Below are 27644 nucleotides of genomic sequence, written 5' to 3'. Positions count from 1 at the left end.
AGTTTTCCACATTTTCCTTCAGCTTGAGTGAGTTTTGTTGTGTTGGCATCTGCTTTCAATCTGCAGGATAATATCATTAAGGGCACCACCTCGCTGACCAAATAAGATATGATTTAAGCCAATATCTGTTGGAGCTTGGAGTGCAAATGGAGCAGTGTAACTTCTGGGGAGTCATTTTAATTAAAAAGTGTCATTGGTCACTTTCAGAGAATGAAGTGGTCAGGCAGATGACAATGTTATCTTTGCTGTGCTCACTGATGTAAGCAACTATTGTACAACAACTGGCACAAACGTTTTACCATGAACCTTGTCCCAGACTTCTATAACTGGGACGTGCAGATGAAATGTGTTTAGGAACATGACTGTCAGATACCTTATACTAAAGTGGTAATTTACAAAGCTCTAACTATATACTGCAGAGACAAAAGTGTAATGAGAAACAGCTTTTAAACACTGCTTGTCAAAGTACAGATGTTCAGCACCAGTATCTTCTAAGAAAAGTTTCAGTCAGTCCCCAAAGGGGTGTTCTTTAAAAAAAAAAAAAGGCAACGAAAAGAACAGAACATTTTGTGATTCTGCTTCTTACCCTACTGCAGTATTTGGAATTGGCTGATGTCTCCAGTAAGCAATGTGGACTAAGCAAATACAGCTTTCCACTCCAAGGATAAATTCTCACCCGACTCATACCAAAAGGGCTTGCATGGTGAAGGGCTACACATTTTAGAGACTTTTTGCTAAACTGCTTACTGGTAAAAAGTCATGTAGAACTCGTCTGTTTTATCTGCATTTCTGAATGTGATTTTTCTGAGCAGTATGGCCTCTGGAGAAAGCAATATCAGTGACCTTATCAAAACAAAATCACCTCTGTGATAATATGCTGTTTTAAACCTATGTCTTTTACTTGATACTTCCTTTTCTCTCCCTTATAATTTCAAATGAGATTATTTAATAGGCTGCTGTTAATTCCTTGAAGGACTCTGTAAAATGAAAAAACCCCTAGCTCTTCTTTTCACCATGTTTGATAGATTCGTAAGGATTTGAGTACTTCCCTCCTCTCAGTCTAACTTCAAACCTCGCAGTGAAAAAAAGAATCCTGACTGGTGTTCTTACAGATTGCTTACAGGAACATAATTTAACTTCTACATGCAAGAAACTAGTTCCCCTTGATTGTACAAATCACTAGATTAAGTTTTGTCTTTAAGGCAAAAATTACTAAAATTTATTTTTTGTCATCAAGAATATAATAAGTTACAAAAACATTCTGAGAGAATGTTATCTGGCTGGTGCTCTGATTTTGTAATGAATTCTTGAAAAAGCAGCTGTACTTTCTGAGGTTATGTCATCAGCTTGTGGTCCTATGGTTAGCATTTGCAGGTGAATTACAGACTAATTAGTTTGGAAAAACATTCCCTACCTCCGCTGAACTTCTGTCCAAATGTTTGCTTAAAGCCTCTTTCCAAGAACTAACTCTGGTCTGTGTGTGGAGTATCCTTGGAAAGATTACAATATACATTGTCACTTGGATATGACCACTGTTGTTTGCAGGAGACTCATACTCATTTGGTATAAGCTATGTCTTTCTGGTGCTGACATGCAAATTGCTTTCTTAGAGGTTTACACAAATTTCTTACAGAAACACAAGGAGCTGATGTGATTGGTGTGCTTGATAGTTTTTCTTCTTTGAATACTCTAGAGGAACTGAGTTCCAGTCCCATTTGCAAAGAAATCCACATTATCACATAACTATTTCCTCAATCAGATAGTTCTAAGGAGGCTGTACCATTCTCATCAGTGCCTTGTAAGGTCTGTGGTATTCCCTTTATGAAAAAGTGACTGTGCTGGTACTTTTTTGATTTGAGTACATATATTGTGGTTTCACAAACTAACACAGTAAGAGCAACAGTAATTTTCACTGCACGGATGTTTCTCACTTGGAAATCAGACCACCTTTGTTTTTTTAATATCTAATTTTTTAATATATAAAAAGAGTCCTAAGTTCCTAGGTCAGTCTTGACCCTTCTAATTATAAAACACACCTTGATGAGCATGCAGACAGCATGGTGTACATAACTTTACAGTGCTGAGGTATTTCTCTTCTGGAAAAAATGCTAAACACATACCTGCTTTTGTGCAGTGTAACGATGAATCATTTTTTTCTAAGATCTAAGTTTTTCTCTTATTTGTCTATTACTCACAAATTCTAAAATTGAGCTCTAAAAACTAATTTTAAAAAGAAAGTAGAATCAAGTTCCAACGAATTGGCTGAAAATCAAGTTCAAAGTACTTTGTGCATCACATCTTTTGGGATGAATAATAAGCTGTCCCATTTGGCACTGTCAAGCTGCAACAGCAATGATTGGATCATCTCAGTCCCTCAAAGCTAAGTCAGGGTAGAACACCACAACTCATGAAGCTGCAATTCCTGTTTTCTTTGGGTTTATTCACAGTCTGTCTGTTGTAACAGAACCTCCCGATTACTCAAGTGTATGAACCTCGCTGTTCTGCATATTGCAGTTCTTGAATCTCAGCCCAAGACCCAAGGTTGCCAGAATTGCGCTCAGCAGGAGCTAGGAATATGGACAGGAAATAAGGTTCAAATAATTTTGTGGTCCTCAGATTTAGGACTTTAGATTTAGATTAAGCAAGAGTCCAAATGGAAGTAAGAACAGCAGGGAATCTGTGATCTTTTTCAAAGTAAAAATTATATCCTGTGCCTAGGATAGCCTGCAGACTTACATGACACTGATGTCTTCAAGAATTCCATAGTAATGGTGCAATTCCTATTATATTTCATAGAAGTCTCCTGTCCCAGGAATCTTCTCCTGAAAAAATTTGGCCACAATGAAATCCTGTATTTTAGAGTACTTCATTAGCCCCTGTGCGTCAGGCGTGTTAAATGTGGTCAACTAATTTCCTGCAAACAGGAAACAGGTGCTCCACCTCAGAAATCCAGAAAGACCAGTGGATTTCCTCTCCTAACCCAGAGGAGCAGGTCTGTTGGGGAATAGATCTGCACACTTAATCAAACAAGTGTAGAAGAGCAGCAATAAATGTGCTGGAGCACTAGGAATTTATATTTTGGGAAGTAATAGGGACCTTTCTACTACATCTTGCTTACATTTACAGCTACTGAATTTTTACCTGAGGTATATGGACCCATAGAATTGAGAATCTCTGCTAAAGAATCATTGATCTCTCACAAGGTGAAATGGTTTACATGTGAATAAGGTTTTTAAATCCTTACAGAGAAAATGGTGGCTGTTGGGCAGCCCTTGTGGCATCATTCATACATATAAACCATATTCTGCAATGACACGTAACTGGGTTTAACAGAGTTTTAACACTTTACAGAGTGCTCTGTAAAGGCAAGCAATGAAGACATGGGTGCAGTAGGCAAGGGAAGACAGAGCTGCTAAAGGGGCCATGGCGTATGTGTGTATATTTTAGAAATTTTAAAATAGTATAGATGTGCCTTTCAATACCACTTTTGAGATGGAAAAGTAGGAAAAGAAGTATTTGCTCAAGAAAAAGGGAATCCAGTTGATTACTCTTTGTGAGTCCGTAGTAAGATAGTTTTTTGGAAACACCTCTCTATTTTTGAAAGGTATGTTATATATACCAAGATGCCCTTGGCAAAGCTGTCTTTGAAATATGTCTGTGTTCTACGTAAGATCTCAGCTTTTCAGTTATGTCTCACATCCAGAGTCATACTCAGACAATTGGCTCGTGACTTGGATCCTCCACAATGCAGCAAACGCTCCATTCATGGAGTTCCAGCCCTGGCCATAGCCTCTGTCCTACGCTGTGACCTGACACGTCAGGCGCAGCTGGTGGGGCCGCCTCCCTCCGAGTCTGCGCCCGCTCTGCTCAAAGCCGACATCAAACGGGCAGGAGGGCGGGGTGCCCATAGCAGCTGAGGCGCACTTTGGCTGTGTCACGCTCTAGGTGTTAACGAGAGAAGTGTTGAAAACCTTCTCGTACTTATTTTCTGATTTGATATGAGAATGAGGCCTGCATGGGTATGTGCTTAAAATATTGGTAGAGACACATAGAAAAGACTGAAAAAAGCTGGGACTGGAAAGGAGCAGGTAACTTGTGCTCTTTTTTCCTTTTCATACAGCTGTGGTTGAAGGGGCTGCAAGGAGGTGCAAAATAAACAAGGAAAGCATTTACAAAATAGAACATGTAAATGAGACTTGCAAGAGTTGGATGTTGAATTGCAAATTGTTTTTTCTAAAAAATTTATCTGTTTTAAAAGTGGGCAGTTTGGAACATTAGAACTGTTACAATATAACCTAATTCCTCTATGGTATACAAAAAAACTGAAGCTTTGTTTAAACAGGGAGGGTGATTTACCAATCTGAGCAGAAGATTTTCGTATGTATGCAATAATTTTATGTATACCTTGAATGGTAGCTGCCTTGTGTCAAGCAACAGATCTAGTGTTTGATTATCAGCCCATAAAACTACTTTCCAGAGCTGCCTGTTCCTTGAAGCTGGATGCTCAATATGGCCATTGGCAGATGCTGCTCATAAACTACTTCAACACCACCTTGCTCTCTGGCAAAGAATCCAGCCAGAATGAGAATAAAATAACAGGAAATCCCACTCCCTCTTTCTTCCATACAGTTGCAATAAACTCTCAATATCAGATTTTTCACTTAGCTTTACAGCTTTAGCTGTGCTTATAAATGCTGAAGCCCCATGTTTCAGGCATGCTGTGTTACTGTGATGTTGTTGATTGAACAGTTCAAAAGTTCACAAGGAGACATTTCCCAATTACAGCCAAAGACAACTTCACTAACTTCTGTTTGCTTGGCTTCTAGCAAAATGAAATCTCATCCTGTCCCCAAATCCTGGGAGCTGCTGTGCACATGAAATGTCATAACTTACCCGCAAGGTCTGTTCGTGCCAAAGTATGTGCGCTTCAGTTGGAGGCAAATGACATTCATGGTCTTCCAGAACTCAGATAAATAAAGTGCAGGTCTCAGATTAGATGAATAATCCTTTAGTCTGTTATTTTGCATAGCAGGACAGCCTTTCATTAATTTGATAAGCTTTGCTTTTACAAGCATTATCCTGTTTTTGATAGAATAGAATAATAAGAAAGTCATTGATATGTCAACAGAGAAAAGACTGATTCATGAGGTCATGTGATTCCTTCTTTGCAGCTATTCATGCAACTGCTGGGCAGAGCTCATGGAGACAAAGTGTCCCAATTTAAGCATGAATTCACTCAGAGTTCACACCAGATTAATATAATTGGTCATTACCTATTTAATTGTTCTCCCACTTAAAATATTTCCATTGTCTAACCACAGATCATGAACATTACTGTGCAAATTTTTTTGAAAGCCGCCGCAACTAAAAATTTGTGAGGGAGACTTTCATTGAAAGCAGTCTAAACCACTGCAGAGGTTGTTCCTGTGGTCATTGTACAGACAGGGATGGTTTATGAAGTTTCAGTTTGATTTCAAACATTCTTGCACTATGAGCATCTTCAGGTTCAAGTTTTTATCCATGGAGGTATTTGCGAAAGAATCTTGTGAAAAAAGTTATGTCATTAAGAAGTCACTGTATGCCATTTTTGGTTCCTGCCATTTGATCTATGAGTACCTTTGGTTAATTCTGTTACATATATAATTTCTCTACGCAATGACCACACCACTGAGAATGAATGGCTTGAGAGCCTGTGAACTCTGTTGGTGCATAATCCTGGGCTTCACAAAGAGAAATTCCCAGATTGGAAAGAGAGGTGCAAGTGTCCTGTAGTGAGACTGTAGTGTTTTTGTCCACTGTAAAGAGTGGGCTGAAGAAGGATGGGGTGCCAAGGAGTGTCATAGTCCAGAGCTCCCATGGAGCTGCTAACAGTCGGATGTCTGATCTGGAGCTGTTCTGGGTTTGCAGAGTGGGCTGGGTAACAGACTGAGCAGTTCTGAGGTAGCACAGGAAGGATCCAGACAGGAGTCGGTAATGGAAAACTTGTGCTTCTGTTGGTACCTTAATTGCACCTTCCCTGTTGATACACTTGGATCTGTTGTTTCCACTACCAGATAGACATTTTTCCCTCCTGGAGAAGAAAGAATCGAGTCTGGGGAGTTTGTTTTCTTGGCTTCAGTTGCTGACTGTATAACATTGCCATTAATCACCTTGTTTGCTCTAACATAGGGTGAGTGGTGCAGCTGAAAAGCTTGTAGCAGACAACAAAACAGCATTGCTGGGGTGCTGCAACAGGAGTAACACGAGACCTCAGGTGACTGAACAAGGCCTCAGTCCAGCATATGTACTCATCAAGGGCCACATTATTACTTTCAACTTTTAACTGGACTTGTTCAATAAAAACAGTGCTTTATTATTACGTGCATTTGGAGAGCCCTGCTGTAGTCCCTTGTCACTTTAAAAGGTTTGAATTGGCTCATCAACAAGACAGAAAAAGAACAAAATCCCACATACCTTCATCAATGTTAGTCTGTTTTAAGAGACCAGAATTTTCTGACCTGTGCTGAAGCCACAATCTTTGTATGAAAGGAATGAAGAAAGTCCCTTAAACAACAAATTTTTGGCTCAAGGCAAGAACTCTAGGCTGAAATTCCTTTGCTGGGGTGATGCAATAGGTCAGATTTGCTGATTAGCACACAGATTTTTTTTATTTTTAGTATTCTTTTCAAGTATATTTATTTAAAAGTTTAATTGACCAATGGAAAAGGAAAAAAAAATCACCATCATTTAGTTTTTTGTCATTCAGTAATACCTAGATGTGTTTTGAGGCTCTTTTACAGATGCTTTTTTATTTTCTAATCACAATAGATGTTTAAATAATCATCTTTCTTTATTACATTGCATAAATTACATAAATATTACATAATTTTAAAATTACTTAAATATTACATAATATTACATATTACATCCTTCTTTATTACATCTCCTACAGCTGAGTAGAAAAAATTAGAAAAATACAGTAATTAAAGGGCTACTATACTACCGAGTTCTCTTCTTTGCTGAGTGTCCTACTTCAGTGTGGTTTGCAAATGATACATAGCTGAGATACATCTTCCTCTCCCCAGAATTCATCACTTCATCATTTCAGCATAACACAATTTAATTATCTGGCATTTAAATGCAAAGTCAGACTGTCAGCTATTGATCTCCATTCTTGGAACAAGCCACAGGAGAGAGAAAATCAAGTGGAAGTTGCTGCTCTTTTAAATTAGTGGATTTCAGCTATTTTACTGAGCACTGGTCTAGGATTTAATGCCTCAGAGATAAGGAGCCCTAGTAAGAGTTTTAGGCTTAGTCAACAGAAATTATATGCAGCGATTGCTGGTGCTTCAGTTTGATAGAAATCCCAACATTTAGTTTGCAATATCTTAGAACATAAACTCTCTGTCACTGAGGCTGTTGCCTTTCATTTTTTAAGTTAGGCTTGTCATTGGTATTCAGTATAAGAGCTTTATTTACCCATATATTCCAGCAAGAAGGTAAAAAAATGCTGCTTTTATAATTGGATGTGGCCAAAGTCCATGTAAACAAAGGCATTGCACTTAATGGAAGCACAATCAATGGGAGTTATTCCTGTGGGGCAGGCAGGGTCCATTCCAGTCTGCACTCTCCTAGATATGGAAGTTGTCCCTGTTAGTTGGGTACATTTCCAGCCTCATGGGTGTCCTAATGGCTCAGATGTCCTAATGGCTCTCCCTTTTTGTAGATGAGAGGTCTCCATTTTGGTCATGTGTCCAAACCTTTAAAAAAGAGAGGGAAATAGTGAACTTTATGTTTCAGTGTTAAAATGGAATCCACAAAGAGCATTAGGTAACAATGATAAATCCATATAGGACTATAAGGAGATCAATACCTTATTTTTGAAATGGTATGCATTGTAAACACCATGTCATACAATTGTCTAAATTACCATTTTTCTGCATGATGGATTCCTACCAGTAGGAGATGGCTAGAGTTTTGATTGCTCCCAACTTTACAGACTAACAGGTATTCCTCTACTGATAGTGAGTGCCCATGCTATCAGTACAGTCACATAGCAAAACTACAGCAAATACAACAGAAAAGGGTCAAGAGAGGTAATATTTATGTAGACTTTGACAAGGCTTCCTGGAAGATACAGCAGTAATGCAGTTGCTCCCACAAAGTTTTAAAAAAGAAGCCCTGAAAAGAAAACTACCTGCCCTGTGACATGTGGGGACCATCCTTCATACTCATACTTCTGTGAGAAGACACATGTGTGCATCTCCTCCTTACCTAACATGACTAACCAGAACACCCAGAGTATCAATGGGCAAGTTTACATCTGAGAGGACCTACTCTTACTATGTTTGTATATGATCAACCCTAAGTGCCCCAGAAACACCTTGCTAAGGATTTGGAGCTGTTTTGCTAAATTTCAGTGCTTTAGATACCAACAAGAAAGCACATTGATTCTTGCCTTCTTTGTTGTGGCTCCTAGCAGTTTTGTGATGGGAAGCAGGGGAGGGGAGCAAAACCAAAGATGCCCTCATCAACTTTTACTAAATGAACTCCCATAATTTTGCTAGTAATTGCAGATTTGTGACCCTTGCCTAAAAGAGTGATGAGGAATCCTTAAGCCATAGGGGTGTTTTAGACATTACATGTCTGTTCCCTCACACCCCCTTTCTGATCCTTCACTTTCAGAGTTGCCTTTCTGCTGGCTTTTCTATTCCACTGCATTCTTCTGATGCATCAAATCAAGTCATCAGATGCACACATTCATACCTAAGTGATGAGTGGATGACCAGGTTAATTAATTATTCAGAAAGTTATGGAGGTGCTGTTGGTTCAATGCATGCAATTATTCAGCTAATTCAGCTTCTTTGCTGAAATAACTTTTAAAACTCCAGTTACTTCTAGAGAGGATGATTTCAAAATTTGTGTCCATATATCTAGGCCCTGCAATAAAAAGAAGTAATCTTGTATGCTAAACTCACCTTAATGATTTTATCTCTGGTTGTGTTTCAAGAGAAAAACTCTGTAACATATTTAACACATCCACATCCCCACCCACCCCAGCTGTGTTTTGATGTAGTGTTATAATTTACTTCAGAGCTTCACAAAGTCCTGGCCTAGTGCAACTGGTTTTTTGTAGTTTCAAAAGCGAAAGGAACACACAAGACTGGGAAGGGTTGTGTAAGGAGGAGATAGAGCATGAACTCTTCTGAAACCAGGAAGTAACAAACTGCACAGGAGAAAGCCAATATTGGCATTTTGTGTCTTAGTACAAGGATGCAGTAAAACAAGTAGCATCTCATTGATCAGGTCTACAGATATGAATTTCAAATTGGAAACCCTTAAGGGCTTTTTCATGATCTTCAGTTGATAGGAAAGGATTGAATTTCTCAATTGCCCAGCAAGATTACCTGTGTTTTGGAGTACTCTCTTGCAGAAAGGAACAGCAGTGTGAGCATAGTTAGAGAGAAGAAAACCAAACAAAATTCACTATATATCTATGGAATTGTACTGTAGCAGTGCAGAGAAGATCATAAAAATACATATTTGGAAAATGTGCTTGTCTTTCTAGCATGAGCTTTGGGTTGGTTGTTTCTTTGTCATGGCAGTGTGTGGCACATCAGCTCTTTAAAGGAAGAACTCAAAACAGACCCAGTGTTTTGAAGACTGCACCACTTTACCACCAGTTTGCAAAATGACTCCAGAGGACAAAAGTAGAAGGAAGTGAAAGCAGCTCAGCGCAACTCCAGAAAATGTTTCTTGTACTTAAAATGCTGTAGAGAATCTCTGAGGCTTTTTGGGTCATACTGCAATGCCACAGGGCATATTCTCAGCCACATTTTCAGCATAGATCTAAAATCTATTCCAAGATTTCTCTGTGAAGGATAAACTTTCATGGTCATTACCCTTGGCTGTCTTTGGAATTCCCTTGTGCTTATAAACACAGGGAGTTTAGTGGAAGTAGAAAGCACAAAGTTGTTCCCTTCAAAGAACCCTACTGAAGTTGTTCCCTTCAAAGATCAGATCTCCAGTTAGTCACTTAATAAAAATGTCTTCATGGATAGAAAGCTGCCAAGAAATGTTAATGAAGAATATTAGAAAGTTTGTATTTCTTTACTAGCAAGAGCTACAGGAACTACATTTTTTGGTGGACAGTTTTTCACTGACAAGTAGTCAGAAAATTGTTTGAACTTTTTTTTTTTTTTTTTTGTTTCAGAAAAGTTGTGTGTTAGTGTATTTTATTAATTCATTTCAGATTAACATCCTCACTGTCTTGAAAACTGTCCCCAGAGCTAAAGGAATTTAAATAGTGTTACAAAATCCATACTGAAAGAAGTAAAACATTTTGGTCAACTAAAAATAAAATTACTATGGGTTTCTTTGTTTGCAAAATTCTGCAATTCAATGGGTTTTTTTGATTTTTCAATTGAGCAGGCAAAATGTTACTCACATAGTTTTAGCCTTTATTTCCCTTTCCTATTCAAAATCTTAGATAAGAATATAGCAGTATTTCCTTTTATTAGATTTGTGGCCATTTAATTTTAAAGCAAATTTGCTGTAAGAATTATTTTCCAGATCCTGAAACATAGCTTCTAACTACTTGCTGCTTGTGTGAAATGGTCTGGAACTAGGTTTCAGCTGGGAGTGGAACGCAGAACTTAATTTACTGTACACACAGTGGTGTGCAGCAGAGATGAAGCAAGAACTAAACAGGAGTCAATCAGGAGTTAAAATGGCAGGCAGAAAATGACTTGGTAAAGCAGGATCAAATTTCAGATTTTTAATTCACTGTGCAAAAATACAGGATAAAAAACATGGTTATTTTAAAAATGGTAAGCTATATATACTTGGAGCAGTTCAACTTGGGCTTGAAAAAAGATTCAGTAAATATGATGGGATGCATATTTTAGACAATAGAAAGATTATGTGATGGAGGATCCTGAGGGGGGAAAAAAAAGATGGAATAGGCTTGAATGATTCTGCTTTGACAAAAGAGAAGCAAATGTGGCTGATAAAAATCCAGTTAAGTAGTTAAAATTATTATAAATGGTGTTTTTAAGACATTATCAAACAAGTTTGAAATTAAAGCTGAGAATATAACTGATAGAATGCAATCTGCTTTAAAAAAATTGTTTCCATTTTGGTGCAAGTGAGTGTTAATTTTTTTTTAAGAGGACCAGATATCTTCATGAAACACACCAAATGAGTTATATTGGTTCTCAGACAGATTTGTCTGTGGTTAAGGCTAGGGCAGGAATTTTTCACTACTTATATTTCTCTGGCGTTGTAGCTGTTATCATTATAGTCTCTGACCATGTGTGCTCGTCATTTGCTATTTGAGTTGTTCTAGTTACTGTGGCTGTAACAGGGTGTAATCTGTGCTCCCAGATGGAGTAACACAAACACTTCCACAGCAAATGGGAACACACATGGACTTCAAATATAAACTTGCCACTTGGAAATTCCCCTTTCAATAAACATTCATGTCTAAATAACTTAATGAAAATGTCGAGGTACAGAAAATGACCAAGGATTTCAATCATGGATGTTATGGTAGCTGTTGCAGTCCTGCTCAGTAGTAGTTTCCTAGGCACACAGGAGACATAAGATCCAATAATTTATAAATGTAGTGACTGGATTTGTTAAGGTCAAAATAAAGACGTGCACATTTTAAAGTGAATGAACTTTGTAGATGCCTGGGTTTGTGCCTGCAGGAATTCTGAGAACTCCAGTCCCTGAAAAAAAGGTCACATGACAGATAATGGAATTAGCAGGACTTTGCATGTTTGTGTCTGCAGGTCCTAATGCAACCTAGCTGCGGTTGCTGTGTGTCCTATGTGCCAGTGTTCAGTAAGATGGGAACTCTAACAGGAGCTTTTCTTGGATTTGGGCATTCACATCACACTTCCACACTAGGTTTCCGGTGTCTAGTGACAGTCTAATTCACCCTATAACTCCTCTTTTCACTGAGAACATTGCTAAAACATGCTCATTTCCCTGGAACTAGTGAAGCTTAATATTGCTGAATCTGCTACCTCTGTTAGATGTGTGTGAAGGTGGCCGAGATACTCCAAAGCTGTTGGACAGACACAAAGAGCAGATGTAAAAAAACCCAATTGCATTTGGCTTATTTAGTTATGAAATATCACCCCTTAAGTCATTAATTTAAAACTAAGTGGTTTCATCTTATAGGAATCTGAAAATCTGAGGCTTTGGAAATTTTTGATCTCTTTTTAAATACTTGATAAAGAAACCACCATTTGCCTAACATCAAAGCCTTATTCTCTCTTGCACTGAGATTATGGCCTTTTTTTTGACCATGCAAAAGAACTTTTTTATAAACAAGAGAATATCAGAAATTAAAATAGCCATAAATACATGTCAGTACTATTGAAGAATGATCTTTCCTCATTTTTTGGAGGGTTTTTTGTTTGGTTTTTTCCAAGTAATAGCCCCATCTCAAGGAGCATAGTCTGCTTGGCTAAATGTTTTTCCCAAGATAGCATTTCCTTTCCTGGAGGAAAGCCTCTTTAGTCACATCTCTTAACTGTCTGCCCCTCGTCCTCCCCACCCAGCCTGCTGATCTGTGTTTCTAAATATACTCCTAATTATGTATATGAAAATGTAGAAATATAAGAATAGCATCCAGTGGCATGTTCAAGCTTCTAGTCTGTTTTTATAACAACATTCAACCCTGTTCTGGAAAGCAGCAGAACAGATTAAAGATCACAGAAAATTGTTTCTGGTTTACTGTTTCTGGTTTTGCAGACACTCATTGAATTCCCCGGATACAAATTTCTTTGTTACTGCATGGCCTTGACATGTGCTTGAACATGCTAACATAATGTGCAGAGCTATTACATGAGGTAAATTGAAAAAAATAGCCCCCAGTATGTGGTTTGACTTGATAATCTGTCCTACTGTAATCTGTAGGACAGTGGATAGCACACTTCAAATTCTTCACATACAATTGTCTAATCTTTGCATTATAAGTTGGAAAATGGTTAGGTTCATAATTGTCTCAAACTGTTTGGGCATTTCAGTCAATATTAGGTTATTTTTAAAGTATGCTTAGGCAGTACTTGCTGTCTTTTTAAATTGATATTCAGATGCTGGATATCAGACAGATGAATTGCTGAAGCAGAAAACAGATTACTCCAGGGTCTGTGCAGGAGGCTGTCTATATAGGAAAAGAGTCCTTAAAACTATATGTGCACTAAAAGGATTGTACAAATCAAGCTCAGTAGACATCAGATCTGGTGCCACCATCTCTTTAGATTTTGTTTCCCATAACTACGTACAGTTGCCTCACTATACAATGGTTGAAAAATACAGAATAATACAAAGGACCTTTATGTAATATCATAAGAACAGGCTGGCTCTAGTTACTTCCGAATCCTTTCCAGCAAGAGAGGATAGAGGTGCATTTTTTTAATGCCGTTTCTATAGCCCAGGCAACTCTGGGTTTCCTTTGGCAGGCTGCTCTGCCAGACAATGAGCAGCAAGGCCTGTGCCCCTGAAAGGAATTCAGAACTCTGTGCACCTGCAGAGCTCATGTACTTTCACTTGGTGAGCACTGCAAGTTTCTTAATGTGCCTTTACACTACCTGCTTTTTTTTTTTACTGGATGAAGGTCAGGAAAAAGCCAAAAATGTTCTTGCTTGTGTAATTTTCAGTTGAGATCAGCAGAATCTAATTCTCCAATGTGATGTTTTTCCATCAGTTTGTGTAACTTAAACACAAGTTAGATGCCATGTGCCCTGGCAAAGGAGCTAGGAGGGTTACCATTTAGCAAAATTTGGAACATGAATATTCAAACCTATTTTAAATGGTAAAAAAAGATTGCAGTATTCCTTATCTTTGAAATGCATCTTTTGCCTGCGTCTCCAAAGATAAAGAAGGCAGAGCTGCATTTTGATTAATTTATTTTCAAGCGCCTTTATCTTTTGGAAACTTACAACTCTTGGAGACCTGTTCGTAAGGCTTATAATGCACAAAGATACTGCTGCTGCCAAGGCACAGCATTAAGACTCTCAGTATACATATTCACATGCTTGATGTGTTCCTGCCATATCTAAGATACTTGAAAACACTTCTACAATTATCTATAAGATCAAATTCTTCACTGAGTGTATAAAGGTAAAATTCTGACTTCAACATTGCCTGAAATGGAGTTGAAAGAATTCTTATTGTGTCATGTTACAGCCATTTTAATGGTGAAAGCTCTCTGTTGAGTACAACATGTCCATGAGTTATTGCTTATGTAAGAACGTTGTACTGTGGCTGCATGTTCCCTAATGAGATTAAGCAATCAATTCATATAATCTCTCATTCTGTTGATTGCTTTACTGCTGGTAAAAGGACATTTAGGTAACTTACCTGCACAGAAAACCACATCCCTTCTGCTTGAGAGATGAGAATGATGACAGACTGTGAATTTCCATGTGTGGTTTTGGAGCAGCAGCTGGGTCTTGCCTTAATTAATACCCCCCAGCAACTTTGTTCCAGACTGTGTACTAATTTTTTATGAACAATAAAAATGACTCTTATATCTTCACACAAGGCACCCAGCATTTCCTCACAATACACTTTTTCTTTGAAGAGAAATTGCTAAACCTCAACAAAGCTGGGAAGTACTCTAAAGAACTGTTAGCACTACTAGAGTGATGCCAGCTGTCAGTGGAAAATCACTTGGCCAAGAAACTTAAAATCAAGTACCAAAAAGATATAAAATGAAGACTAGAGAGGACTGAGGGGGAAAATAGTCCCTAGGAAGGAGAAGTACAGGATTTGTGGAAATATAGTGGAAGAAATACCACATTTTTTGGCTCAGCACCCAAATCCTCACCACCGTCAACATCAAATCAGACAGATGAGTGGGAACCTGAATGTTCTCACCAGACCTGATGTGCAGTGAAGAGAAGGGGAGATGAGTTGTGCAATGCCTTCATCACCTGCTAGTGCTGGATAACACTGAGCTTACACAATCCTGCTTCAGAAGCATGTCCCTCTTTAGGAACTGGAATGTTGTGCCTACTGGTGGCTCCCAAATGCTAGAATCATGGACAGGACCAGCTGGTGCCATTAAACTGATCAGAACAGAAGGTGCCATTTTCCCTCTGCCTCATGGTGGTGTCAACAGCAATGCAAAACATTGCATGAAAACTTTTGCTTTCCTTGTCTGAAAGCACTCTCTTCATGGGACAGTTCTTCAAGTGAAGAACATTTGATGATACCATTTGTAATGAAAATAAACAGAAATGTTAACTCAGACAATAGAAAGCTCCAAAGACGATTGTCTTAGCAAAAACTGATGCCATAGCTCAGGGATGAGGAACTCTGATTCTGCAGGCCACATCTACCCAAGACCATGCCTCACTGCCCTTCTTCCCAGGAGTTTAAAGCCCTCTTAGATGTATATCTCTACTATGACCAAAACATAGGGACAAGACCAGTGAATGTGGTCACACAACAGGGCTGTCACACCCCAGGCATGTCCCACCACAGGGAGGAACATATCTAAGAACACAACTGGATATATGACAAACAGCCAGAATACTTTTGTTTTCTGTTTCTAGCAGAGATGGAGAGTTCAGTCCCTGACAGTTTGCAGCCAGAATAAGGCTAAGGAAGACACTGAATGGATTTGCATGGGTTATTTTATGCAACAAGATTATATCCTTTAAATCCAGTTGGTTGTTGTTTTATTCTTAAATTCATTTGTGTAACCCTGAGATTTTTAGGCTCTACGTCTGTTCATCTTTGGTGCCTTATGCAGTCCCTAGGCAGGGTGGTCACAGTTCTCCATACAACATCTGTGTGTACTGCACAGATGCAACCACTGCATTATGCATTGTGGTTGTAGGTGTAATGAAATCCACCACATGTGCTTAAGAGCAATTTGTTTTAATGAGCTATGGTCTTTTTCCTAAATAATCAAGGAAACATTGGGGAAACTTGTTTTCTCCAGATTATTGAACAAAATCCTATTTTAAAAGGACTTGCTTGTCTGTTCATTGAGACACTGAGATTTGTCTGAAGTATCTTGGAGGCCTCATGAACAGAGAGAAAAGGAACCTACAGAACAATTTTTCTGAGCAGGAGCCTCCTGAGCAGATTCTGGAGATAAATGTTATTGCCAAATCTGTGAATTTTAAGCAGATTATTGGCTGCTTAGACTGAAGATTTGCTGGGGTCAATTTTTATCTCAGACAGTTTTAATTAAGGTGTATTGAGTTTCTCCAGGAGGCGATTTTCTTTCTTTATTTCCTATTCAGTGTACTGTGGAGAGAACTTCTATTTCTTAGCTTTGTCTAGAATTTATGTGGCTCTCTGGGACTCTGGAACAGGCTATTCAGAATTAGAAACATTAGGATTAGTGCAAGTGGGAAGTTACTAAAATTACAACTACCAAAAATGCTAAGTCTATGTATTTAGGTATTCACAAAAGAATAAGATGTTCTCAATTAATAACAATTAAAGAACACGTGATGTTCAGATGCAGTGACAGTAAGAACCAAACCAATAAGCAGAAGTAGTAGACAGCAAATTTCATGATTCAACGTTTTCATTTTTATGAAATCGAGAAATTAAGGATGGAAGCATGAGGTTCTTCCTCATATGCAGCACATCAGTGATGAAGCTGGGAATAGATTCCAGATACCCATCTACCCAACAACAATGCTAATTCTCTCTGCAGCTTCTGCAGAGCTTCCTAGACTGCACATCTACCACAGTGCATGGCCCTAAAGCAGCGCCAGGCCTCTGTCCCACGGCTGAGATCTGTTCAGAGCTGCACCAGGTCACCAGATGGCTCCTTCTGTGAGCTCACTGCTCTTTGCTCCACGCTTAAGTGCCACAGCTTATGAGGTTTATGTTAGCTATTCAAAAAAGGCTGGTACCCTCAAGGTGACACCTGTCCCCTACTGGAATACAGCACCCCCACCTCACTTGAGTGAGACCCAAGGCAGTGAACAAGGGAAACTGCAGTACTTTGTAGCAAATGCAGAAACCACAGGCACAGCTGTGGAGAATACATCACATCCACTGCCTCAAAATTGCCATTTTGCATTTTTACGATAACTTGTAAAATAGCTGGAGAAGACCTCATCATGCCTTCTTAACTTCAGCACTTGGTCAGACACATAGGGACAGCTTGGAGGAATAAGTGAATATACTATAAAGCTCAGTACAGCTATTATTAAGTCATAAAGTTCAACAGACACAAGAGATATGAGATATCCATGAAAGGATCAGGAGCCCAGCATCCCTGAAGACCCAGTTATCAAACAAGGTATATGACTGGTCTGACAGCATTTTTAAGTGGGCTGGAATACCACAGCAGCCTGCTCTGGCAGAGGATAACACCTCCATCCACTTAGTGCCAAATGACATTCACCCTGCTTCCAACCTTTTTATTCTATATTCTGCATACAAAAAAATAGCCCATGGAAGACACTGCTCTCCCGTCTAACCGTGCCGTGTTTGCTCTCTGCAGGTGAGCGGCCTTTTGAATGCAGCTGGCAGGGCTGTAACAAGAAGTTCGCTCGCTCGGATGAGCTGGCCCGGCACTACCGCACTCACACCGGGGAGAAGAAGTTCAGCTGCCCGCTGTGTGAGAAACGCTTCATGCGCAGCGACCACCTGACCAAGCACGCCCGGCGTCACGCCAACTTCCACCCCAGCATGCTGAAGAGGCGGAGCGGCAGCGGCTCCAGGACAGGCTCTGTCAGTGACTACAGCCGCTCGGACGCCTCCAGCCCCACGATCAGCCCCGCCAGCTCCCCATAGCCTACCTGCACTGGATGTCAGCACTTTGCCTCTAATACCTAACGTGGAGTTTTGTTGGTGTTGCACACATTTAAAAAATTCTGTTGCTTCCCCTCCTTCAGTTCCTGCCCTCTCTTTTTTAAAAATCAGTAAATAGCTGCCTCCCACTGCAATTTTTAGTCAGATTTTCTTTACCCGACCATACAAGTGGCTATTCTAACCTCATGGACAGACAAACTTACATGTTACACATAGCGACTCCTGCTGTCTCCATATTTCATATATTTTGCAACCATATATGGATCCTCTTCATTATTCTTTATAAGAAAATGAAAAAAATCTAAAAAAAAGGAAAAAATCTGCTTAATTCACCTCAGGTGTTGAAGTAGTTTGTAAAACTGGATTGCACAATATGAGCATACATACACTTAAAAATCAACTGTGTTGGATTTATGTCCCCCTTCTCCTTTCTCAGGGATGGATATTTATGTTACACAATAATTACAATGAAGACATACCCTAACCACAGCCTTACTCTGTAAATATAATTGCACTCAGAAGCTTTTTGTTAGGTTCTTTCACACACTGGGGAAAAAATAAAAAACAAACAAACAATACAGAAACCAGCCTAATACTGGAATGTAGTACTGGACTCTTCCATTGCTCATTTTCCTGATTATATGCCTGTGTTGGGGAACCTCCAGACAGGAATCTTGTCTTTCTTCAAGCTGCCCTCTGCCTATGGTAGCAAGTTGTCTTCTCACTTCTGCTGAAGATGCTCCAAAGCCAACTTCCAATTGCAAAAATCTCTGTGACGTTGATAAATTTGTTTGTTGGTTTATTTCATGATAGATAAAATTCTGAGAAAAATTTCTCAACAAGATGCCTTAAATGAGTAACCTAAATCACAAAGAAACAAATTTACACTGGGTAACGTTTTATGGCAAGGTGGCTGGAATCTTGGAGGCATTCTATTGTCAACTCTCTCCAAGCTGTTAAGCTGTGTGCACTGCCTGTTCAGTATGGGACCAACAGAATATTCAATCGAACCACACTGACTTGAACAATTTTCTTTATTTCTTCTTCCTTTGTTTTGTTTTGTTTATTAATTAACTACGGAAATAGCATTACTGAACCAATGCCCACCAAAACTGTTATCAAGGTACTTACCTACTGTACAGCTGTATCTTAGAAGGAAAAATAGGCCAAGACATAGTTTCTGTATTCTGTTGCATCAAAATTGTGGTTGTTAATAGAAGGAAGTGAAAATCATAAGGTATCTTCTGACTGGAATAATAAAATATGCATTTTTAAGTTTAAAATAAAATTACATTATAGCTCAGCACTACTTCAAGTTTCTCAAAAATACACATACCAGCATAAAGCAAGGTGCTCTTATTTCTGCTTAATAACAGAAAGAAAATATTGGCTAGTTTGCAATAACTTTCAAATATCTAACACTAGATAGAGCACAAGGATTTTCATGTTTTATATGGTAGAAAATATAGTAACAGACCAGAAACATAGTGATGTACTGAAAACCTCACTGGCAGCAAATACACATTCCTTGGTTTGTCTGGGTCTGATGGTGCATATTATCAATTCAGGTCCTTTTGATTCTGGAATTTGGGAATTTTTGCTGTTTGGTTTTTGGTTTGTTTTTTTTTTTTTTTCTGTAGGGTATAAATGCAGTTAAGTGTAGCATGGTGAAAAGAAACTCTCTATGCCAAACCAGTTATTTGATATTAAGTGAATGCCTCCAGATTCCCCTTGAACCTGTATCTTACTTGCTGCTTTGCATTGATCCAGTTTTGCAAGGTTTTATTGTACTGTATGTTAACTGTGAGAAGCTAATATAGATTTCCAAGTAGTTTCATAGGTACTTCCATAATATACATTATTCCTAATACTACACCTTCTATTATTTGTACAAATAAATACTCTTGAGTATTTATCAATACAAATACAACTATAAATCTAAACAAATGCAGATGTTTCAGTATTTTTTTCACGTTCATTTGCTCCAGATTTCACCTCTGTTAATTTCCCCCTTTGAATTGGAAGTTGTGACAGGCACAATTCTACTGTTTCATTTCACAGAAAATGAAAGAACACAATAAGGGTTTTTTGCAAGATGACAAATAGAGTTAATGTGGTGAGTTGCCCAAGCTCTGGAGTTAGGGGAAAACCAGATCTGTTGGCCTCAAAAGATTTCCTATTTTCTTTTTTTTTTTTAATGTCATGTGCTGAGATACACAATTTTAACAACTTGATAGAATTCAGGTAACAGGAATTCATATTCCAATAATTTCTGTCACTCCTAGAAGTGCTCTTGTGCTGCAGTTAGTGGAGAGACATTTCAGACATCTAGCTCACGGAATTCTACAGGTCAGCTCTGTCTTGTGCACATACTTCAAAACAAGTCAAACTCATTTCTCATTATCATTATACCTTAAGAGAGGTATATGGAGAAGCGGGGGAACAAGAAAATCAAAAGGAGCACTCAGTATTGGCAAACATTATAGGCTTCATGTTCCCAGTTCATTTTGCTGTAAAATCACCTGTTCAAACAAGAGCATCATTTAATCTTCAGGAAAGGAGGAACCACTCAATTTCATTTATTTAGGACTTAATAATTCCTATGAATCAGTTTATGCATAACAAACAAGTTGTTTTACTAGCCTGAAGAAGGAATATTTGCACCAGGTTTTATCACTACTGAGATTGTAGGATATAAAGATTTTGGAACAACCTAATCTGAGGGACAGAGAACTATGTAATCTCTAACTCAAACAGTTAAGTAATATTTTACTCATATACTTCATAGATTTTGCTAATAATTTTTCAAGTTTAAGCAGGAGAAAATAAATTTTGAGTTAAGTCAGTTCTTTTAATGAGAACACCATGGGCCTGTATATAGCCAACATAAGAACAATTTCAGAAAATACTCTGAAATTGGTCATTAAAACTGTTTTGTTTTTACATCTCAGCTGTAAATACCTCAGGATGTATTAGGCTGACAGTCAAGTTACTGTGTTTTAAAATCCCAGATAGAGTTTCAAATATTTCCATTAGAGGTTTAAAACTTTATAGTTTTAGGATAAAATTATAAATTCCAAACCACTAGTATTTTCCAAAACTGAATGTAAACAAAAACTTCTCTTAATATTTTCATATGAGAAAAGAATGGGCCTTTCTAGCATCTGCTAGAAATGTCTGATGATCAGCAAGGTCATTGGACTCCATTCTCGTGATGGTTCCTCCTGAGTTTTGCAGACATGAGAAGTCAGAATAGCTCAAATTATGTTTTGAAATCTGTTTGCTGATCCAAACTAACCTCAGATTCTTACCTTTCTGTTGTTTCACCCAGCAGTGTAATCTAAATTGATCCTCTGGCACAGCAACAAGCATGTCACACTCAGGAAATAGTGCTCTGGCAAAGTGCAGGTTTCTCCATCTGGGGCAGTGTGCATCTCTCCTGCCTCCTCCTTTCCCCGTGCAATCTGTTGAGGTGTTCTCACGAAATACATTGCTGTGATTTTTTTTTCCATTTCAGATTATAGCAACAGCTTTATTATTATTATTAAGAAAGCCCTGGAAAGTTTGTTTTTCTCCAGCCATGATTCTAATTTCTCTAAGTGTTGAGTTGGACTGCCTTTCTACAGGAAATAGGTGCAAGTGAAAATCATCACCTCGCTACCAGGTGAAACTGAAGATGCTCTTAGAAACTCATTCACCCCTTCCATTAACCTCTCCCTATGCAAAGGCCTAATGGCAACATGAATTCAGTTTCCATCCTGCTTCTTAGAAAGCAGTCTTGGTAAATTCCTGGCAGCTAGATTTTGTGAGAATTTTTTGTATCTGCAAATTAATTATTCCTTGCTTTTACAATACATACCTAGTACCTGTTTACATAACTGCAAAGGTATATATTTATGACAAGTCATCAGAAGCCTCTGTTTGATGGTAATGCCTAATTCCTGTCTGTATCCCACCCTCTTTACTGCATTAACCCTTGCGAGAAGTTGTAACTATGAAAGCCTCTGCATACCTTTAAACCTCATCACCCTCTACCCAGACATTCAGCACTCTCCTTGTCTCACACAGCCAGGCAGTAAAGGCTGTGTGAGGTGCATACCTGTTTCACAACTGCTCGTCTCCAGTGTTTTGTCATGAGTTACAGGATTTGTACTTTGTGAAGTGCAGTGTTGTTTTTGCCTTTTCATTGCCATTAGATTTACTAATTTCATCAGGTCATGCCTACAAACTAACTTTCAGGTGCTCTTTTACTCCATCACACCATCTGTTTGTGCATTAGGTGCTAACATCTAGTCTATGTCAGTGAATGGTATGATGAACATTGGTATTTGTAACTCTCGGGGATAAGAGCTATAGCCTTAGGCAGAATAAAATACCCAAATTATTCTTGTTTATCCCATAAGCCAGAATATAGAATGCAAAAGCCCATCCACTGGTATAGGTTTTTATAAATATATATTTATTTATATATATGGATTTATATAAGCATATGCACATATATATATAAAAATAGATATATATGTGTATATTGTATAGTGTATGTGTGTATACATAAATACCCAGCAGTGTGTTTATACTACACACTGACCAATGAAGGGATGTCCACAGAGCAAAAATAGGTATCCATTTCATTATAACTAGTGATGGGCCTGAACCAAATTCCTAGATCCACATGCCATTGCATTTGGACTTTTTGAACCTGTTGGAGATTTGTGGTTGAGTTTCATCTCTGGTTACAGGTGCATGTACTTGTGTACATTGTACATGTGGGGGACATGTGTGTGTGCACATGTGCTTTTCCAGCAGCACATGCCCGAGTGGGGGAGCGTGCACGTGTTCACAGCTAAACTTTCAGTTGCAGTGAGCTGTAAAGCTGCCAGTGTCACCCTCACTTGTACAGGCTTGTCAGCAGCACATGAAAGCTTCTGTGGCTCACTTTTCAACTCTTTAAATCACTACATTGAAGTATTACAGTTGTACAGTTATATGTTCATCTATTCTTGCTCTGCTGTAACTTTTTATGTATTTTGTATTGCATAGTTATATATTGTGATAATGTCCTATGCAACTATAAAAGGAAAAAAATTAAAAAAGGAAGAAAATTAAGAACTGTAAAATATTGTCTTAACTTGTATGCATGGTTAGTGAGGTTTACATTTTCGAAAATAAAACTTATAACTATGAAATATTGGTTTTCTATTAATTTCCTTCTCTATTTATCACCTAAAAAGCATCAATTATTAATATTTCTGCTGTTCATTTGAGACTTGATATCTTGTTTGGTGTCTTTATTTAAATTTCACCCACTGCTATTGTTTAAAATGGGATTTCTTTTAATGTTTGAAAGTTTTTGTGATGTTTGCTTTGTATTCTGTGCTTTAGCTGGTATTTTGTAGTTGCATAGTGAAATTCCTTTCTCAAAGGTGGTATATATTGCAATTTTTACAAGATGGTTATGGGATTGATATGTGTGACCTAAAGTTGAGAGAGTCAGCCATCCTTTCTTTCAAAGCTCAGTTCTTTGCAAATTTCTGATATCATCTCTGCAAGTGGCAATACCATGTCAAAACAGTAATGTAACCTCACAGTATCCTGAAATGTTCTTTCCTAATTTTAAAGATAAGAAAATTGAAACACAAATTTGAGCAACTTTCTCAAAAACATAAGGCATTGGCAGATGTGAAGGAAGGAATCTGAAGTTTCTAGAGAACAGAGGTTACACAAGGCTTCTAGGCACTGTTTGTTACAACAGGCCCTAAACAGTGGCATTCCCAAAGTCTTCCTACAATGAAAGATCCACCTCGTGCTTGATAACAGAAGTGCAGTCAGAGATTGTTTCCTGAACTTGCTAGAAGGAAGAAAAGGGAAACAATTCCCTCCAAAGGACGATGCCTGTACATAGTCTGGAGTTGCTGCCTTGATACTGTAATGTGCCTCCCTGCCCAGGTACCCTTGGTCTGAAATGTGCATTAACACATTCTGTCCTCTCCAGGTTCCTAAATGCAAGGAGTGTGCATCTCTCCTGCCTCCTTTATTTGTCTTGCAAGGGTTTCTGTCTTGCCTGTGACTCAGTGTTTGCCATGAAATGTTCATAGACTTGGCAGGAGTCCAGCATTTCAGAAGAGAAGCAAGAATAGTGCTAGAATTAGGGTGGGATTTTCCTATTTCCATTTGCCTGTGTATAATTTCTGTCTTCAAAGTAATCCACCTTAAGATTCACTGTGCTGGCTTTTCAAGGAACCACACCCATGGCATGATTTGCTAGTTGACTGTAAGAGATTAAAGTGACATAAATATAAATACACAGTCAATAGAAAGAGATAAAAATGTGAGAGAAGATGAAGACTGAAATAAAAATGAGGTGAAGACAATGAGACAAGTGTTTGTAGCAGCTGACTTGAGAGGCTTGTACAGCACCAGAATCCATGTGGGGCTTTCTGCAGAATTTCAGAGTAAGCAAGCAAGGCAGCACCTTTGGAGATGAGCAGAAACTGGAGCATGTTTTCCAAGAGCAGCAGAGAAGGGAGCTAAGCAAGAGTTGAAGCAGGCAAGCATATGTGTTTAGCCAGCTACACTGCACTGCTGGCACAGCTAAGAGGATAAAGAGAAAGGGAGGAATTTTCTGAATAGGTTTCTCAATGCATGCAACAGAAAAAGGATGGAGTCTGGATGCCCGTATATGTGAGCAGCAAGGAGGAAGAGAGAAGCATGAGTGAACACAGGCTATGGGGCAGATCTGTGCTTTGGGCAACTCAGAGAACAAGATTATTTAAACAAGTCATTAAAAAAAAAAAAAAATAAAAGAGAGACACAAGAGAACTTGATGGTGGTTATAGGCAAGAGCAGGCCCCAAAGGTGTGCTAACAAAACCAAACCACTGAGCTTAGTAATAGCTCTACCTCACCAAGAGAAAAGAGCCCGAGAGTATAATTGCTACCTCATCATAATTGTAAATAAAGGATCAACTTGTCCCACCTGGTTGGCACTGGCAGAAGTTAGATTTAATCTTTGGCTCCTGCTGGCTGAAACAACTATTCAGTCAAAAAGGAGGGGTTGGCACCAGGGGCTGGGACTAAGGGAGGCTCCAGGATGCTGTTGCTTACCAGGTTTCTTCACTGCATCACTGGATGATAATGCTTGGCCGAGCACAGCATAGCAGGTCTGGGCCTGCAGCACTAGGACCTACAGGGAATACTCCAAAGGATCCCAAAGGTTCATAGAGCCCAGGCTGGCTTGTTCAGAGGCATACCAGGTGGGACTGGGACATCTCCCAGAGGGAAGGTGTGGTACTGCCAAGTTGGTGGATATGAGGACACCATTGAGAAAAAAGGCCCAGCTGAAGGGCATAGGAGATGGTGCTGGTGGAGGCTTTCATGTGCACAGGAGCATGGAAAGAGGGATGAGATGAACCTATGTGAGGAACAGATGAGAGGTACAATAAATGGGGAAGGTAAGTTAAAGAGGGAGAAAATAAGTATAGAAAAATAAGGAGTAGAGGGTAGGGGAGTTTGATGTAATTTTCTAGAGACAAAAGGAAAGGCATAAGGTGCAAAATCCTGATAGGGTTCTAAAGAAAGGAGAAAAGTAGCTCATGTGGTAGCAATTCCAGCAGTCAGAAAGTGAGGCTTGTCAGTGTGTGATAAACAGGGCTGTGTGTCTTTAAGAGACTAATGTTTGTGTTTTCCCATGCTCTCCTATTGTGGAAATAACTTTCTGAGTCACTTCTCTGATCCTGGAGACAAACTGAACAGACACAAAACATAACAAAACACAATAGCAACGGGAAGAGAGAAATTCCTCCCCCCCCCCTTCCACCACACACACATTTTATGTCCGTGATCTGAATGCACTCAGTCTCACAGTGGAAGAGAAGGAAGGCAGAGACTGACAGTGTTTTTTGGTACACACTCTTTGAATCAAGCTCACCTTCTCCACCACTGCATAAACAGGTAAAACATTAAACCCACACTTCCCCAGTCTGTTCCTTTTAAACGTTATCCAGCCTCTTTGGTCAAAAGTCTTAGCTTCCAGATTTTCCACAGACAGTGAACTGCAGCAGGAATTTGCTAGCTTTTTTTTAACTTCAAAGCCTTGCACTTCAAAGGCCCTGCATTTTTTTTCTCAAGCCTCATGCCTCACCCTTTGCAAAAAAGATGTCAGTTTGGGACTCTCAAAATGCCACACTTGGAAGCTAACATACATCTAAGAATCAACATCACAGCTACCATCTGCCCAGAGGGGAGTAGTGAGATGGGCACACCCACAAGTGGCTGGCCCCAAACCCAGGCTGTATCAAGACTTCCTGCACCAAAAGACAGAATCACCACTCCTCAGAGCTGAGTTTGAGAACCAACTCAAACCCCCTGAAATGATCCATGAAGTTGCAAGGCCTTGCAGGTTTGGTTTAACTTCCAAGCGTTTTGTTGACTTTGGAAGTCTTGTAACAAATCCCAAGGTTTCCCTCTCTGGGGTTGCTGTACAAATGGTGTTTGCAGCCTGCTGGGAGGAACAGGATGACTGGACAGAAGAAGAAAGAAGAAAGTTTCATTCAGGAATGCTGTCCCTCCTCTGCTGCCAGCTTACAGGGCCAGCCAAGGGAGACACCCATGCTCCCAGGCACAGCAGCTTGGCAGGTTCCCCAAAGGAAATGACCTACATGCACCTTCCTCCCTGCACGAGAGGAGCCTCTCTCAGGGGCAGAAGGTTTGAAGGCAGCCACACTCCCCAGAAGACTGCGTAGGGGATGGCTTCCACTTCACATGTGCTTGCAGGCAGCTGTGCTGATTAACCGGGTGAGCAAATAAGAGTCAAGCCTGGAAACAGGAACCTAGTGCAGGGTGGGTCTGCAAAAACAACAAGACTGGGTGAATAAATCAGGTCTGGCTGTTGGCTTCCCTGCAAGAAACCTTTCATTAAGGCTCCACTGGATATTTTTGGACCACACCTGTCTATTTTTAGGAGGGATAATTAATGCTGAAGGAAATAAGGAAAAAACTCAAGTTTTAAATCTAGGAATGGGAAATTTGTTATTCTCCACAAAATCACTGTGATTAAGGAGATCTAAAATGGAAGGGCTGTACTTCAGAAGTAAAAATATGCTCCCAGTCACTGTAAAAATTGCGTGTTATGTGGTGTTTGCTAAGAGAGGGGAAGCTTTTCAAGGAGACAGCACTTCACCACTTTACTATTAAATAGAAGTAAAGGCACAGCTGAATGGCCAGCCTTAAATCACAGCTGTGCTGTGGCTGTGTTTTTGGCTAAGTCTGTACTGTGCTTAGGCTCCCTCTTTGGGTGTTGTGATCTGGCTTTGGGAGGGCCAGCTGGGACCTGAGAACATGCCCAGGCCTGTACATAAAGTTACACAGTGAAAAAAAAATCACAGCTAAGCTATGCAGCACTCTCACCAGGTCCTTCAAATAACCTGCCTGAAGAACAGAACAATTATAAGGCCAGAAAAGCGGTTTTGTGGCCTGAGATAGGAGATTCTTAGGAAAAACATCAGTATTTTCCTCCATAGCTACATTCTGCTCCCCAGAAAGGATCTGGATGCTGTAGCAGAAACAGCAGATGAGCACAGCCCTGCTTAAAAACCATCTTCCTTCTTGGATGTGTCCTGTTCTCTCAACCCTGCAAATTCTTTACGCTAATGGCAAATGTATAACACACTTGGTAACACAGTAGCCAGCCTTGTGGAAAGTGTTTGTTACTGTATTCAAACCCAGCTAGCACACAGAAATTCTGGAAAATTATCAGAACAAGGTATGTGTCACCTTGGTTTTTTACCTTCTAATTGAAATGTATTAATAGCGGGGTCCTTCACTAGCCACTGCCACTTTTTTTTTTTTTTTTTTTGTCTTAGA

General features: G+C 39.2%; 1 protein-coding gene across 1 annotated transcript in view; it reads left to right on the top strand.

Moving 5' to 3' along the window:
- Positions 1–22970, top strand: part of KLF13 (KLF transcription factor 13) — a 33050-nt gene extending 10080 nt beyond the window's left edge. Inside the window, exon 2 of the mRNA XM_059482242.1 lies at positions 17474–22970. Coding sequence (XP_059338225.1) covers positions 17474–17766 — 293 coding nt within the window. The 3' untranslated portion in view covers positions 17767–22970. The remainder of the gene's footprint in view (positions 1–17473) is intronic.
- The last annotated feature ends 4674 nt before the right edge of the window (positions 22971–27644 follow it).

The sequence above is a fragment of the Ammospiza nelsoni genome, chromosome 14 (assembly GCF_027579445.1).
Source record: "Ammospiza nelsoni isolate bAmmNel1 chromosome 14, bAmmNel1.pri, whole genome shotgun sequence".
NCBI lineage: Eukaryota > Metazoa > Chordata > Aves > Passeriformes > Passerellidae > Ammospiza > Ammospiza nelsoni.
The sequence above is the reverse complement of the archived record's forward strand: the minus strand, read 5'-3'. Positions and strand labels throughout refer to the sequence as shown.